The 16855-nt window shown below is 42.7% G+C and overlaps 1 protein-coding gene across 7 annotated transcripts in view; it reads left to right on the forward strand.

Moving 5' to 3' along the window:
• Nucleotides 1-16855, forward strand: part of LRRC6 (leucine rich repeat containing 6) — a 109410-nt gene that overhangs the window by 8561 nt on the left and 83994 nt on the right. For all 7 annotated transcript variants that reach the window (XR_001145295.1, XR_001145296.1, XM_012722951.1 and 4 more), the window contains exons 3-7: nucleotides 2593-2670; nucleotides 8872-9044; nucleotides 10061-10284; nucleotides 15707-15895; nucleotides 16678-16755. Coding sequence is in view for 5 of the 7 variants with exons in the window: in XM_012722951.1 (XP_012578405.1) it covers nucleotides 2593-2670; nucleotides 8872-9044; nucleotides 10061-10284; nucleotides 15707-15895; nucleotides 16678-16755 (742 nt within the window). In the remaining 2 variants the exon portion in view is untranslated. The remainder of the gene's footprint in view (nucleotides 1-2592; nucleotides 2671-8871; nucleotides 9045-10060; nucleotides 10285-15706; nucleotides 15896-16677; nucleotides 16756-16855) is intronic.

A 16855-nucleotide genomic window follows, 5' to 3' on the forward strand; every position in this document is an offset into this window, starting at 1 on the left:
GCTCAAGGTTGCATTTTAACCATCCATGGTGATGCCCACTGACTCTCAAACCAGACCACTGGCAATATCTGGGGGCACTTTTGGGTGTTCCAAGTCTGGAGGGGCGGGAGTGCTCTTTCTAGCAAGTCGTGTGCAGACATCAGGGACTTTGCTTACTACCCTAGAATGCACAGAACCCTCTTCTCTCCCAAGAAAGACTTGCCTGGCCCGAAAAGTTAGTGCTGCTGAGGCAGAGAAAGCCCAGCGAGGTGGCTGCACCCCATTTCATCAGTAATTGAAATCTGGCTCTAAGCTTGCAAAAAACCCAGAATTTGCATCACTTTGGGAAGTTTATTAAAAATCTTGGTATGTCTCCTGATAATTTTGGCATCTTTTACTTTCACCAGAAACTAGAAGCTCTGGCATATTGTTCAATTAAAAAGGCTGTTATAGAAACCCACCAGCTTTTATGCAGGGGAACATTAAAGTGTCGTCCTAATTGTACCAATTTAAAAGAGTTCCCGAAATTTTAATCTCCACAGCTGGGTCCATCACAATGACTAATTAGTAGCATAGTATTTCAGGCCTTTTCAGAGCTGGGAGGAAGCTTACATTCTTCCTTCCAAAGTATTCTTAAATTCAACGCTCTTTTAAATCCTAATAATGGAATTTTCAATGCTACTCCACCCGAGGCATTTAGGCTCTTATTTAGCAAGTAAAACTCTCTCTCCAGGATCCAGACTATCTCCTTTGCCATGGAGGGGCGTCCACAAACACAGTCGCCTTCTTTCCAGTTCAGGGCCTGGGGGAGCTGTGGGCAAGGCACTGTGTGGTGCTGTGTGAGCAGAGGACAGCCAGGGGCTGGGTCTCCTTGACTCCACACACCCCTGATTCAGAGCCTGAGCGCCCCACTCAGAGTCTACACTTGGAACTGCTCCCTGTGAGTCCCAGCTGGGCTGGAGCCCAGAGCCCCAGCTCCCAGTGGAGTCTGCAGGCCCGGCTGTGGCAGTGGGCCAACCCTGCGCCAGGGTGGTGTGGGGAGGCTGCTCACCGGTGCTGCGGGGACCTCAGGCTCTGTCCACAGAGCAACTCTTTCTCTTGGTGGGCTTGGCCACTGGGTTGATTTAGGAAACCTTCCCGACAGATCCTACCCGCCTTTTCACCTCATGACTGTTTCGAGGATTACACGTAAAACAAATGTGGGGAAGGAACAGGTATTTTCTTGTCGACCAGCAGTTCTACCAGTAATAACTTACCTACGTTGGTTCAGGACGCAGACTGGAGACTGCACAGCTCCTGGCACAGAGAGGCCTGTTAATTAGTGACTGCTCAAACTTCGCCTCGAGGACTTTGTAATCTCTAATAGTACTTCCAAGCATCTATCGTACTTAGCATTAAGTAATTAGTATTACTCAGAATAACAAATTAATGAACTCCCAAATTCTCATTTTTAAGACTGAGTAACCAAGACTCAGAGAGGTAAACTGTGATTTTCAGGTCCCTGCTATTTTGTGCGTTTTAGGCGAAATGATCGTGATGATGAGGGTGGTGATTATGAAACCTCACGCGCCATCTTCACATTCTGGCAGCGCCCTGCACCAAATGCAACTCCCTTTGCATTCCTTCTCCCCCTGCTGGCTCTAAAGACCAAGAACTATTCCTGCAACTATTCCTGGAACGAGCTAGTGTCACTTCCTAGAGTCCAGCTTCCCGGCTGTCCCACTTAACTTCGAGCAAGTAGATTATGTCTCCCTATCTTAGCATTCTCATTTGTAAAAGGTGAAAAAAAAAAAAAGGATGTCTAATGGGGATTAAATAAGGATTAAATAAGAAAAAATAGGCAGAATGTTCAGAAAATGACGTGGCCTGAAATAAGCCCCCGGCCATAGCAGCAGTTAGTATTCGCTGCCTTGAGAAGGCCTGTCCGACAGCAACCCCTTGACTTCTCCATGCTGCGGTTTCGCCAGCATGGGCTTTCATGTTTATTCAGTACAGTCATCCTGTGGCAAGATGATTCCAGCTTCAAGTAAAGGCAAATCCAACTCAGTGCGGTTTACCAGCCAGGAAAACGAGTGTCTTACCTCGTTGTGAGTGTGCAGAGGCCCACCGCCACAGAGCATCCGTCCTGTAGCTGCGAGTGTCTGTAGGGAGAGTACATCCTTCCTTTTGAACATCCGGTGGGGAAGGAGAGAAAGGAAACCCCAAACACGGACTATGGGTCTTTCCCTCTGTGGCCATGGAGCGGATGTGCGCCTGCCCCTGGGCTTCACACAGTTGCCAGGAGGGGCCCCGAGCACGTGACTTCAGCCTGGGCTCCTGCACTGTGGCCCACAGGCACAAGGGAGCACCATGCCCTGGCCCCGCTGCCTTGGCCTCACCCTGGAGTAGGGGCTGGAGAGATGACTTTCCAGAGCTGAGTCCTGAGGAACGAGGGAGGGAGAAATGGGTGCTGCATGTGCACAACAGTGTCAGAGGGACACGTAAGATTTGCAAGAGCAGCACAGTTTTGACAGCCAGCGTACGCCGTAGGCTTTCATCATCATCTTCACAGCAGAATATGCAAAATAGCTTTTTTTTCCAGAGGTTATTGATTACTTTACTTGTTTATTTCAGAAAATGTTGGCAAACTCAAGAAACTTGAATATTTGAATTTAGCTTTAAACAACATCGAAAAAATCGAAAACTTGGAAGGTAAGAATTTTCTGATGACTTCAAGTTGAGACTTAACGTTAGATTTACCTGTGACTTACACAGTCGGCAGACCATTCAGATGAACAGTTTTAACCCACATCCAATAGCACCCACTCCTTTACGTTGTATGTAATGCTTACTATAAAAAAAAAAAAATCACATAGTGGCCCTCCCTGGTGGCGCAGTGGGTTAAAGCACAGCACTGAGAAGCTAAAGCCACTTCGCATGAGTTCGATTCCCGCCTGCCCCGGAGGAGACCACATGGCGAGGCAGACCTCTCCTGACCCGCCCGCTGCTCCCCTCAGCAGTGTATTTCAGTCACTCTGCCTGTTCTGCTCCCCACTCTGTCTCTGGTGAAGCCTATCGCCACCCCTGCACCTCTGGCCTGTACCCCTCAGTTCTGTATGCATAAATAAATAAATCTTTTAAAAAAAAATCACATAGCGAGACACATACATTCTAGACTGGAAGCCTGCTTTACTCCGTCCTCACCCGTCTTCCTTCTAGCTAGTAATGATCTCAACGCTTTGGCGTGCAGAAGGCAGTTTTGTTTCATTTTGCTTGGTAAGCATGAGCTCCTACTCTGAAAGCTGTTTCAAATGTAAATCTGCTCCATGCAATTCCCGGTTCTTTCACTCCCCAGGGAAGGTGTGTGCTGTGTAACGGAATGACTGTAGCCTGGGTCATCAGCCACTGTCGTGTGTAGGGACACGTGGGCCGTGCAGCCTCTTGCTACAGTCTGCAGGGCTCCAGGGAGCGCCCTGCCACACTCTTCTCTGTACGCAAATGGATGTTTTCCTCCGGGAGTGAACACTTAGAAATGGAGTCCCTGGGTTTTAACACACACGTGTTAAAAAATACTGCCAAATTGGTGCCCAAAAGGATTGTGTCAAGTTACATTGTACTCAGAGTCCATGTGAGTACCCACATTTACACAACTACGGGCACATTTTCGAAGACACTGAGTCTAAAAGTGTTTTAATATTTACACCTTACTATTACTGAACTCCCTTTTAACATTGCAGGCGTTTATTGAAGACTTGTGTTTGGTTTTACTACTTTATATGCTTTGGTCACTTTCCTACTGCTTTATTTTTATTTTATTTTATTTTTTTTTGATGTGCTGTTACACATACCAGATATTAATTCTTTGTGATATGAGTTCAATATTGTCTCTTGAGTGCACTGCTTTTCTTTAATTCCACATAGGATTCCAGTATCATTCAGAAGTCTTACATGTTAGTATACTCAAGTGCATTTATCTTTTTTCTGCATAGTTTTAGAATAACTAATGTATTTTCATATTAATGATTTTACTTGTTCCGTAATCTAACTCAAATAAATTTGAACATCTCAAATTTATCATGTGAAAAAAGAATCAAAGATGCTTTTTTTTTTCTCAAAAAGCTTCTTAATTGAAATGTATGAACCACTTTTTAAAGTTTGAAATATAATTCACATATGAAATTCATCATTTTAAATATACAGTTTGACAGGTTCATGTATATTCCTATGGCTGTATTATTCTCCAATTCCAGAATGTTTTCCTCACCCCAAAATAAAACCCGTATCCAATAGCACCCACTCCTTGGCCCTTGTCTATACTAGCCCCTAAAACCACACCTCTACAGCCATCTCCACTGATGTCCCTGTCATGAACTTTTTAACGTAAATGAATTGCACAGTATGTGGTTTCCTGTGTCCATAGCATGCTGTTTTCAGGGCCCATCCATGGTGTGGACATATCAGTACTTCACTTCAGTGTTGGCTGAATGATGCCCCACTCCATGAATGCACCACAGTTGATTACTCAACTCTGAGTTGATAGACCTTTGGGTTGTTTTGGTTTATTTGAATAAAACAGCTGTGAACATTGATGTTCAAGTGTTTGAATTTCTGTCTTCAGTTCACTTAGTGTAAAAGTGGGATAGGAGTTGTTGGGTCATTTGTTTAAGTTTTTGTAGAACCACTAACCAGTTTCCCCAAGTGGTTGCATCATTTTGCATTTCCTCCTGCAATTTCTAAGGGTTCCACTGCTCCACATCCTCTTCAACATTCATTCACTCATTATGAACGGAGAGGTAATTTGTAGATATAATCCCTAAATTTGTGAGTTTTCTTGCCAACTCTTTGGTTGATATCCTTTGAAGCGGAGTGATTCTTTTTCACGATGGCTTTATTGAGATATAATTGGCATTCAAAAGTCTGCACGTATTTGATGCGGTTACTGTTTGGTCTATAACTTTTTTTATCCTTTAACTTTCTTAGTGTTTGTGTGTTGATTCTAAAATGCATCATTTTTTAAAATCTATTTGAGAGAGATTAATCTATTTACACTACTGTACTTACCGATAAGATAGACTGTGTGTGTTACTTTGCTATGTGTTGTCTATATATCCTACACCTCTTACTCTCTGTTTCTGTATTATATTTTTTAATTTTTGTAGATAGGCATTTTCTTGTAAACCATTTTCATTATCTGTTGTTTGCTTTATATATTTTGGGTTGTTTCCTTATTTTTAGATATTGAGATTACAATTAACATCTTAATTTATAATACTTTAGTTCAAAATGATGTTTTAAAAAAATTTGCTCCTAGATACTTTTGTTTTCCTGCCTACCTTTATGTTTCTGTTATCAAAAATTGCTTATTTATGCCTGTGTGTCCACCACACACATATGTTTATTCTGCCTTTTATTTCAAAACCTCTGTATTTACCTTACTGATGTGCCTTATTTACTTTAGTAGGAATTCAAATTATTCTCTAATGTCATTTCATTTCAGCCTGAGAGACTCCCTTTAATATTTCTTTTGGGACAGATTTACTAACACGAAATATCCTCAGTTTTTGTTTATCTAGAAATATCTTAATTTTTCCAGATAGTTTTCACAGATATAGAATCCTTGATTGGCCTTGTTTTTACTTTCTTTTTAAAAGTTCTTCCTTCCTTTATCAGCTTATCTACCTACCTTCTTACCTACCTAGTTACCTACTGATCTATCTTTATCTTCGACAATAACTTTCTTTTCTTCACTTCCCCTGATCTTCCCTAGAACTTTCTAAGTGATTTTTGGTTGTGCTAGACTGAACTTCCATGTCTTTTAAACTGTGTTCCTTATTTAAACCTCTGTCTTTAGTTCTACATTCTCAACGATTTCCTGTGCTACTTTCCATGCTTCTATCTCATGCTGTTATTTCCTCCCAAATGCCTGGTGTCTGATTATATTCACCAAGGATTTGGCTGATTAGGTGGCTGGTGTGGGCTTATTCTGCATTTGTACGGTACTGTTTCCACATCCTGCCTCTCACTGAGAAGGCAGGGCAGCCGTGGGCTCTGTGTGAGTGGGCAGACTTGCTGGCTGGCAGGATTTACTTTAGAGCAGGGGCACGGAGCAGAGGCAGACAAGCTGCTCTTCCCAACCTACTCCCGTCTGCTGATAGCTAAAATTAGGAGGACTTTCCTTTCCTTAGGTTATAGAAAATGTTAGCCGATATTCCTCCTAGTGTAGAAATTGGCATGCCAGTGACTATAGAGATCGTAGATTAGCAAAGACGTGAATATTCATGTTTCAAATTTTCATCCATAACAGTCAGAATATCCTCACTACCAAGGCTCTGAAATCACCATCAGTGCTAGAATTGAGATGATTCTTCTCATCCCTGGCATTTCTGCACTGGAATGGAGTGGTGACCCCCTTCCATCTACCACTGTGCATGCAAACACATAGAATGACAAAATTTACCCTGTGTCCGTATTCTGTTGTAACAAGCTATCAGATGAGGATCAACAACACTTACTCTCAATTGGTTATTTCATGGCTTGTTATTTTTGTTAAGAAAGAATCTTAAAGGATGTGGAGAGCTCTGTTTGAAGTCCATTTTGCTCATCCACCGCTAGAGGGCAGCATCGTCACTGTTGTGTGTTTGAGCTCTGACTACTTGGCCTGTGGAGGCCACCTCAAGTTGTTTACCCGGGCACTTCTTCCTTTTGATGTTCCACCTTCCAGTTCAGGTACAGAGGCACCGGGCACCCGGGGGTGTAAGAGTATGTTTGTGGAGTAGGCAGTAGGGAGAGAAGATGCATTTATCTGCTGACAAATATGTAAACAAAAAATTTTGTTTAATTTTAAAGGTTTGAGGTGAGAGAGGATAACGGACATACGTATTCTGCCCACCTATTTATGTAAATCTTAAGTTACTTTTTTTAAAGATTTTTTTACTTATGCATACAGAACTGGGGTACTGGCCAGAGGTGCAGAGGTGGAGAGAGGATTCACCAGAGACAGACTGGGGAGCAGAACAGGCAGATTGAGAATTACACTGCTGAGGGGAGCAGCAGGCGAGATGAGAGAGGTCTGCTGCGCTATGTGGGTCACCTCCTTGGCCGGGGATCGAATTTGTGCTGAGGCAGCTGCAGTCAGCTTCACAGGGCTGTGCCTTCACAGGGCTGTGCCTTCACAGGGCTGTGCCTTAACAGTTGTATCACCAGGGAGAGCCCAATATCAAGTTAATTTTAACAATAAATTAGAGTTTTTGTTTGCTTTGCTGGATGGAAAAAAAATAGCTAGCATCCATTTTTCCCTGTTGCGGATTCACCAGGCCAGACTAAAGCTGCTGCTTTCCTCACCCTCCTCCCTTTTTCCTCTAACCTATAGAGAGAGATGGGGTTTCTGCTACTGCGAACGTTCCCCCTTGGGAAATCAGTGTCGTTGACTTCAGTGTCCTCAGTGACTTGTGGATCACTGAGCTTGATCTATGCAGAATGGGAGGTGGAGGATGGAGCTTGCTGGAAGGAAGTTATGTCTCTCTCCAAACGGAGTTTCCTAATGCCAGCTTGTTCAGCAAGCCATTCCTTAGAAGGGCAAATGTAGTTGATTTCTTTTGTGCCAAACAAGTGAAAGAAAAATTAAGGTTCATCACTCTGAAAAATATAATGAACAGCTAGAAAGTCCTTCATCTACTGATGCACAGCAAAAATTTAAAATAACATGAATTTTTGACTTAGGGTCTTTCAAGAGTCAGCCTCTTCTTACATGAAACAAAAAACATCATTAAGATGTGTCTAGAATCTTTCCTCTAGCCTTCTTTTTTGGCAATTTAAAAATACAAATATGGAAATGTAAAATCAATGATATTTATATAGTTTTCATTTACATTCTTCATGTCATGGCTGAGAACACATGTTTATGACTTAATGACTGAATTATCCAGTACATTGGTGTGTTTGCAATGACTTACTGTTTGGTGCTTAAAACATTTAGAATTATGTTTGCTGTTGTGACTAGGACTGTTCCAAACAGCTTTGGGCAAATTAGCTCTGTTTCTACTTGAGCTATTGATTGGAGACTTTCCTCCCAGATGAAATTCTGGATCTAGGGAGAAAAAAACCTTTACATGCCTACTTAATGTTTTGTCAGATTGAACGCTGACAAGCATCGTTGTTAGCTCAGATCTTGCTAGTATAATTAAACATTTTTGTTGATATTTTTGCTAATTTAATAGGAATAGTGATTTGGAAGTTTCCTTTTTCATTTATATGTTTATTTTTGTTTATTTTTAAAAGGTGCAAAGCTAATGAATTCTACCCGTCCCCCATGTAGTAAAGTGTTGAATATACGGGTGTTTATTCCTTCCTATATATTTTTGGATTTTCATCTTTTTAATAATAAGCATTTTGCCATAGCAATGCAATGCAGACTATAAAAAGCCAAATTGCAAGTTCTACTTAGGCTGGAAAACAGTTCTCCAAACCCTGATTCTTGTTCCCTCTAGGTAACTACTCTCAACTCCCCTCATTTCTTCTGCAGGTAGGGGCTGCAGCTGGAGACGGGGCCCCCTGGTGTGTCTTACAGGCATTTGGAAATAGTGTGGGAGCCCACTGGATGGTTAGGCCCATCTAACCCCAAAGGCTGCAATCCTGACCCCCAGGTTCCCAGGGACTGAGAGCGGGTGCCCTCCGCCTGCGAATTTGACTCTGGTTTCTACAGTGTCCAGCTCTCTTAAGGAAGGAGCCTGGGTCAGGCCTACGGGCTTCCGTCCCTCATCCTTCTCCCTGTTGCTCCTGGAAGACCAGACTGCCTACTCACTTTGTTGGTCCTTTGGGTCAGTTCTTGGTGGTCCTGGATCTGTGCTGCCTCTTCAGGGTGACTTTGCAGATAGGGGTGCTCGTGCCTTAGTTTTTCTTCATTTCTCTTAACAGGATGTGAAGGGCTGACGAAACTTGACTTGACAGTAAACTTCATTGGAGAGCTGAGCAGCGTCAAGTCCCTTCAGCACAACATCCACCTCAAAGAGCTTTTCCTCATGGGTAACCCATGTGCTGACTTTGACGGCTACAGGCCTTTCGTGGTGGCGATTCTCCAGCAACTCAAGGTAGGCCAGTCTGAATGATGCAGACAGCTCGGAGAGAGTAAAACAAACATTCCAGAAAGGACAAGCATTCCTTTAGTCACAAAGTTGTCAGGGAATCTGTTGCTTCATATGGAATATTGTGATGCAGCATGGAATCAAAGAATCAAAACTGATTCTTTGACTCTCTGAATCTTTAAAGCTGTTTTCATAGTGTTGATAAATCTTTTTTAAAATGAATGGCATTTTTTTTTTCCTTACTCAGAAAGCACCGAGCTTCGTTTAATTCTTTTTTGGTGAGTTCAAATCATTGGTACAAAGCACATTCATCATCATCATGAAGAACAAATGCAAAGCGTGGGTTTCGGAGTGGCCTCTGGTTCGTGTTTGTCATAGCTTTCTCTTGACTCATCCTCTGTGCTGTCCTCAAGCTTGGTGTGTTTCACCCTCATTTTCACTGCTCGTGGCTCTCCTCTGGCATCCCTCAGGGCCAAACCTGTAACCCAGGATAATGTACAATTTTAAAATCCTTAGTTTAACCACAACTGCAGAGTCCCTTTTGCCATGTAAGATCATCTTCCTGGGGGTGAGAAAATGCCATCCTTTGGAAAACAAGTAGAGAGACAGCAGATATAAACTGACTGCAATCACTGGGACCTCTGTGTGTCCTGCTTTCAAGGGCAGAACGGCAGTGATCTGTATTTGGACTGATGACTGTCCACGAGGCCCTCTGTTGTAGGGAGCCCTTGGGGAGTGTGCTTGTTTGATTTTGGAGCTTTGACTTGACTTGCAGCATCTAAGTCCTTTACCTGATGGACAGTTAGAGAACTACTCTTTCGGGAGTTCGTCATTGAATTCCCCAGCCCCACGCATTCTCAGGACATTGTCTTGGCACCCAATGCTCCTGCTGGGGAAGTTAAAATGTAGAGTCAGGCAGGGGCCTCTCACAGCCATCCAAGCCAGCCAAGGCTGATTCAAATCGTAGCTTTTGAATAATTGACCTAGGTCAGTGTTTTTTTGTTTTTTGTTTCTAATGCAAGTGGCTGGATGGTAAAGAAATAGAGCGCTCAGAAAGGATCCAGGCCTTGCAGAACTTTCCAGAAATTGAGCCACAAATCAGAAAGCAGGAGGAAACTTACTGCCTCAAACGAGCCAAAGAAAAGGAAGATGCTCAGAGGAAACAGCAAGAGCATGAAATGGAGGAGGAGAGGCGTCCCTCAGACTGCAGGGACCCCGAGCCAGGGGACATTGGCAGCACTCATACGTAAGTTACAGCCATTGCTTTCCAGTAACCTGTGTTTAAAGGGGCGAGTCACGCGCTCTTTCCAGGAAGTTCATCATTCCACTTAAGCTCCAGACAATGAATTTAAAGGATACGTTCTGCAGTGAATTGGGGGGACACTTTGAGTACCCCATTGTTTGCGACAATTCCGCCAGACTTTCCTCTCTTAGGAAAAAAAATGTCCTTTCAAACTAGCAACTTGAATTTGCATCTTAAATTATCCTCAGACAAATCCCTCTCGAAGATGCACAGGGAAGATGAATTAACAGGTGTGGGTTGGTTTGTAAAGGAGGAATATTTTAGAAAAGTTAAATGCAAATCACATTATGATAAATTGAATAATTTTGATTGCATCATAAAATGTTCTGTGATGTAAATTACATCATGAATACATTTTTAATGTGATTAATAAGCCTAATTGTCCCTTTTTACAAACATGCATTTTTCGGTCTTGTTTATTTTTAAATGAATTGCGAGTAGACTCAGTTGATTTATTTCCATACCGTGAAAAAATTAAATATTTTTATAATGGAATTTTTTAAGCTTGAGAAAATAATAATTATAAACAATCTCAGATATATATAGATGTTAAAAAAATCAACAACTGTCGTTCTTATTTATAAATGTCAATACTTTCCATGTTCTGGATAGTTTAAAAATAGAAATAGGAGATCATCAATGGAATAAGTGGAGTAAAAGTCCCGAAATATTTCTTCCCATTCTGCTTCTCCTTCCATCAGGAGAAGGGCCGCCATCTTGAGGCCATCCCTATTTGCAGTGAATTCACTACATAACTTGCCGCCTTTAGCAAGAGTGGCTGTGTGTGTGTCTTTCTGGCAGGAATGGCATCTTTCCGCAGCCTTACTTTTCATTCAACATTGTATCCCCGCGATTTATGCCTGGGAAGACATCTAGTGCATTCACTCCAATTCTGTGGGAAGGATAAATCACAATTTATCCAAGAGGTGACGTTCAAACGTAGCGACTGGTGACTCCTTGGCCTCGGAATCTCGCTGGCTCTGACAGCCTTCCTGGCCCTGCTCGGAGCTGCCATCTGAAGAGCGGCCGTGGTGCTGCCATTTCCCCTTGGGGGGCCTCTTGGGGTCCCCTACATTGTATTTATTCACACAGCATTGCACATGGAGGTAGGAAGGTTTCCCAGGGTGCCCAGCAATGCCCTTGCCCCCTCGTCATTAAGCACATCCTCTCGCTCTCGCCTGGCGGCTCTCCACTCTCCAGACTGCCCTGACTTAGATTCAGGACACTGGTGTTCCTGCCAGTCCCAGATAATGTGGTATTTTATGTGACTGGTCAGTCCACTTGGTTGTTAAATAGCACCTAATGCTTTATTTGAGTCCCACTTCTAGAATCACTAGTGAGTTTTAATATTTTGTGATGGCAACAGCTTCCTGTATTGGCGTTCAGCTTTCTTCTGTTCAGGCGGTCTGCCCATTTTAAATAAGTTATAAGGATTTTTTTTTTATTGATTTGTTGTTCTTTTATATTCCAGATGCAATTTTTTTTTTCATGATTATGTGCTTGGCAAATACCTGCCCTCCGTTCTTGACTTGTCTTTAATTGTATTGAATCTTGCAGAATTCAAAAACACTAATACAGTTACTTGTTTTTATACTTTTTGGCTTTATGCATGAAGTTTTTTTGTTCCCCCATGTCAAGTCTGTCTGGAATGAACCTTTGGTTATCGCGCAGAGCAGGGGACTAATCTTTTCCCATGAGGTAGCTTGTTGTCTCTGCACCATTCATGAAGGTGCTTTACTTCTTCAGAGCTCCAAGGTCACCTCATCATGGACCCGGGACCCTCGCTTGGGAGTTCCCAAGCCCCTCTGTGTGCCCAGGCTGCTGCATGGGGGCCCTTCTGTAGATTTATGTAAATCTTGATATTTGATATGCAATATTCTCATTTTTCAAAATTATATTGACTATTCTTAGGTTTTACTCTTCTATAAAAATTTTAGAACTGCTATGCAAATCCCCCCCACCACATCCCTAGTGTGAGTTTGACTGAAATTGCATTTAATTTATATGATAATGAGGGGAAAGTTGACATCTTCATGACTTTGATTCTTTCCTTGCTGAACTTTAGAATTGCTCCCTATTTATTTAGAACTTCTTCTGAGTCCCTCAATAAGGTTGTGTAATTTTCTCTATAAAGGTCTTACATCATCTTTTATTAGATTTATTTCTAAGTATCTGCAGAATGGGATTTTAAAAATAGACTTGTAATTGGTTCTTGCTGATGCATAAAGAGATGAATGATTTTCTGTGTACTGATTTCTGTGTACTGATATCAAGTGATTTTACTGACCTTTAAAAAAATTCAATAGTGAGCCTATAGATTATCTTGTATTTTCTCTCGAGAAAACACATTTTTTTATATAGAACAACTTAAAAAACCTTTTCAAATCCTTCTGCCTCTGCTATGCATTTTTAAAAATGGTGTCTTCCAAAGTCTTCGGCATGGAGTAGAATATAGCAATAACATTGAGTATCTGTACCTTGTACTTTATTTTTAAAGCTGTATCTCCATGCCTCATCTTCAAGAGTAGTATTTGTTATGGGGTTTTAGTAAAATGAAGTAAGTTTTCCTTTAGTCCAAGTTAATGAAGAGCTTTAAATCATAATAGATACTTGGCTTTTGTTTTTTTCTGTATTTACTTCTAAGTATCTATAATCATGTTTTTTCTGTTAATGTATTGAATCACACTAGCACATTTTCCAATATTAAACTATCCTTGAATTTCTAGAATAAAGCTTACTGCATTGCTGCATTCAGCTTACTAATATTTTATTTATAGTATTCAGGTCTATGATCCTAAATGAGTTTCTGCTGCAGTACACTTTTTTCACTGTATTTTTCATGATGTTTGCATCAAAGTGGTCACAGACATGTAAAATGTGCTGTAAAATGTAAAATCATGTTTCCTTCTTGGCTTACGAAAGTTAAAAATCATCTCTTTCTTGCCTGTTAGGAGAAGCATCAGTTGAGTTTTTGCAGGGACCTGTTTGCCTCCCCCAACCCTCAGCTGGTCCTTGTCCATCATCCCTATCACTCCTTTCAGCCTGTTTGCACAGACAGCAAGACAGTCTTAACAAGTGTCCCCGAGTAACGAGTTGTTGACCGGAGAAGTGATATGCGGCTCCAGGCTGCAAGGAGAAACCCCAACAGGAAGAGGCGATGAGCACCTCAGCACTTGAGGATTGAGCTGGATCCTGCAACAGCCTGGATAGAGCAGGAGGTCGGGAACAAAGGCATAGAGGGAGCCAGGTCACACTTTAAACCTCGTGTATGGAAAGCACGTGCAACTATCCCATGGAAGAAGGCATTGTGCTTGAGCTGTCTTGAGGGCGTGCTGCTCAAGGGTCGTGGAGTTACGGCAGTGCATGGGGTGGGCCATGAGTGACAGGAGCTGGGTGTTGGCAAAATGACCAGCCAGGTTGTGCATTGACTCTGACAGGGAAGGAGGCTCTTCGGTGTCTCCAGCATCCCACAGATGTGCTCACAGAGAAAGCCGGTGGCCAGTAGCAGAGCATCAGCTCCAGAGAGCGTATCACAGCCAAGCTTTAGCACCACGTGTATCACCGGAGACGTTTGTCTCTTCCCCATTCATCCTCCCAGGCCCACATTTCTGAAGGCAGGGGGAGCGTGAGAGTCTCAGTGATGGGGTGCAGCGAGAGGGAGCAATGAGACTGAGGGATGAGGGGCCCTTTCCTCTCTCCCCACGCCCAGCCCAATCTTGAACAGGGGAGGGGAGCCGGTGCAGGGGAGGAGGAGAGCTTCTATCCGGATGTGAGTCTGAAGTTGTATTTAAACTGTAGAACTTTTAGTTCCTGAAAGTGAGTTTTAGCTGAGGTGGGATTGTTCTTAAGCATGCCTGGAGACCTGCTCGTGAGCAGAAGAATTCTGAGAGAATGTTTGAGGTGGTTTGAAGAGCGACCTTTTTGTTCATATCCAATGATTTCAATATTTTCATTAGCTAGTGACACATATTTACGTGCATTTTGCCTTTGGGGACTCATGTTGGTGCTGCTATTGTAGTTTTCCATAAGTGCAGTTAAAAAAAAATTATTATGCTATTTTTAGGTTGTAAACTTTAAAAGTAGCCCATTGGTCACTTTTCAACAAAGATAAATTCTTTTAAATGTGAGTGAAGCCAATTATTTCAGTGATGATTAGCTAGAATATTATAGAATGTTAGAGAGCATCTTATAGGATTGCCTTTATAATGCCATTAAGAGCTATGGCTATATGGCAAAGCATTTATTTTTAGCAATTTGCATTATTTTGCTTATTAAACTAACTGCATGTTATAATAATGTAGTGAATCTAAGCAAAATTGTTCTCTATGTTCTATTTATGCCTTTAAAATTTCATGCCCTGATACCTTTCAGCCCATCCCTTCAAAAAGGGTCTTATTTGAAGGTCAACTAAATGAGACTTCCTGTCCTCTCATTTCAGTTGCGACAATAAAACCTAACATCTAACGAGTACTTACTATTCATGCACTTTGTACTAAAGACTTCCTATAGATTTTTTTCCTTTTGCTGTCACTTAGTAACTGACTGTGTGTGTTCTGAAATGAAGTGAGGGGAAAGAGTCTCTACCTGATGTCATATTCTGCTGGGACTCTCCTGAAAGCAGTGTCGCTGTCCGTCTAGACTGGGGCCATCTTAACTATCCAGCCCACCGACGATTCTCCATAGATATTTCTTGAATCCCTAGTGAACTACTGACTATCTCCTATGCACCCTTTGATGCCATGTGGAGACATCGTTAATTTCTCTCTCAGTCCACAAATCATGGTTAAAAAGAGAACAGAATTTTTTAGGTTACCAAATAAATCTTCAAAATCAAAAGTTGTCCATGAGAAATGGAGTAGGCACAAGTTAGATGGTGGAAAATCCCATACATCGCCCTAGACAGACGAGGTGGAGAATCACTAAAGAACCTGGAGTGAATAGACTAAGTCTTCCTGTTAGAAAGAGTCCCTGGGAGCACTGTGGGGGCTAGAACTGGGGAGGTAAAAATTGGAGATGGGGTGGGGGGCGGTTGCTAAGGCCCTGGGGTCCCCAGGCTCATTTGGTCTACAGAACTTCCTGCAAAATATGTAAAACCCAGATTCCTGCCCTGCCCCAAGCTCCTGAATAGAACGGCGGGATCCTGGGAATCTGGACTCTCCATGAAGCTCGGGATGACATCACCCAGGGCTGAGGGCCTGGGATCTGCACAGAGGCATGCTTGCAGGGCTAGATGAGGAGGCCCAGCCAGGGGCTGGGCTGCAAACCCTCAGCCTAGCGCGGAGGCTCTTTCAGACCCACAAGCCACTCAAAGGCAGGAAGATGAGAGAGCAGTGTGAGATGCGAGGCCGCGTCCGTTCTTTTCCAGCTCTTCCTGGATGGAGAGCAACGAGCACTCACAGATGCCGGGAGCACCAGAAGGACACAACAGAAAGAAGCCAGACAACAACCAAGAGGACTTGGAGTTCTGGAATAAACCCTCTCTGTTCACGCCTGAATCCAGACTGGAGACGCTTAGACATATGGAAAAACAACGAAGAGACCGAGAACGATCAAGGTAGCCCCGCTTTCTCCTGTGGTTGCCAGGGTGGCATCGTGCCCTCATGGGATGTGTTTTCATCATCGAACTTCTTTCACCTGCATTCTGTGTTCACGCTGTGCCACCACTCTGCACTGAGACTTCAGGCTCAGCTTTTCGTGGTGTCTGCTGCCATTTATTAACGTCCAGCTATCTTCTTTGGTATATCACGAATTGTTTAAATGTCCTTGGCTTTTAAAGCAATTTAAGTGTACCCAGTCCCCCTATAGCCTGGGTTAGTGACCATAGGAATCATGATACAGGAAAAGACTACTTTGTGGGATGAGTGAGTTTCTTTGCATTTTTAATTTGCAAAATTAATAATTAGATATTAGTTTCATTGGGCATTTTGTTTTCCTAATACAACTGGTTTGGCCATTTCAGAATACACTGTCCCTTTTAAATTGGTCAGCTATAACATGATGACCTCACAGAAGCTAGAATGCTTAAGCTATTATTTCCAGAGTAGTTCCTGTAAAGACAGGCTGTCATTCCAGCCCATGTTACTGCTTATGTCAGATACATGAGAAGTCTCACTCCTGGGAACACGTACAAGTCAGGAGCTCTAGTGTGTGATCAGTTAGTTTTGAAATTCAACAGTCTGCATGGCAGTAACATGAGCAAAACACAGTAACCCTTCCTGTGTAATTGACTAAGAGGGAGAAATGGAAAGAACAGGAAAGCTCTTAGAAATCTATAAGAACTTCCATAATCATTTTACTTTTCTCTCTGTCCCCCACCCCCACCCTTTTTTCCTCAAGTGAAAAGAAGAAGAAAGTGAAACCGCCCAGGACTTTGATCACTGAAGATGGGACACCCCTGAATGTAAATGAACCCAAGTACGTGAGGCCAGGTTGAGGCAGGGAGGGCAGGATGTGTGGTGCTGGTGGAGGTGACGGTTTCCATGGTGGTGTGGAGGTGACGGTTTCCATGGTGGTG

The sequence above is a fragment of the Condylura cristata genome, unplaced genomic scaffold (assembly GCF_000260355.1).
Source record: "Condylura cristata isolate star-nosed mole 26May11 unplaced genomic scaffold, ConCri1.0 scaffold00009, whole genome shotgun sequence".
Taxonomy (NCBI): Eukaryota; Metazoa; Chordata; class Mammalia; order Eulipotyphla; family Talpidae; genus Condylura; species Condylura cristata.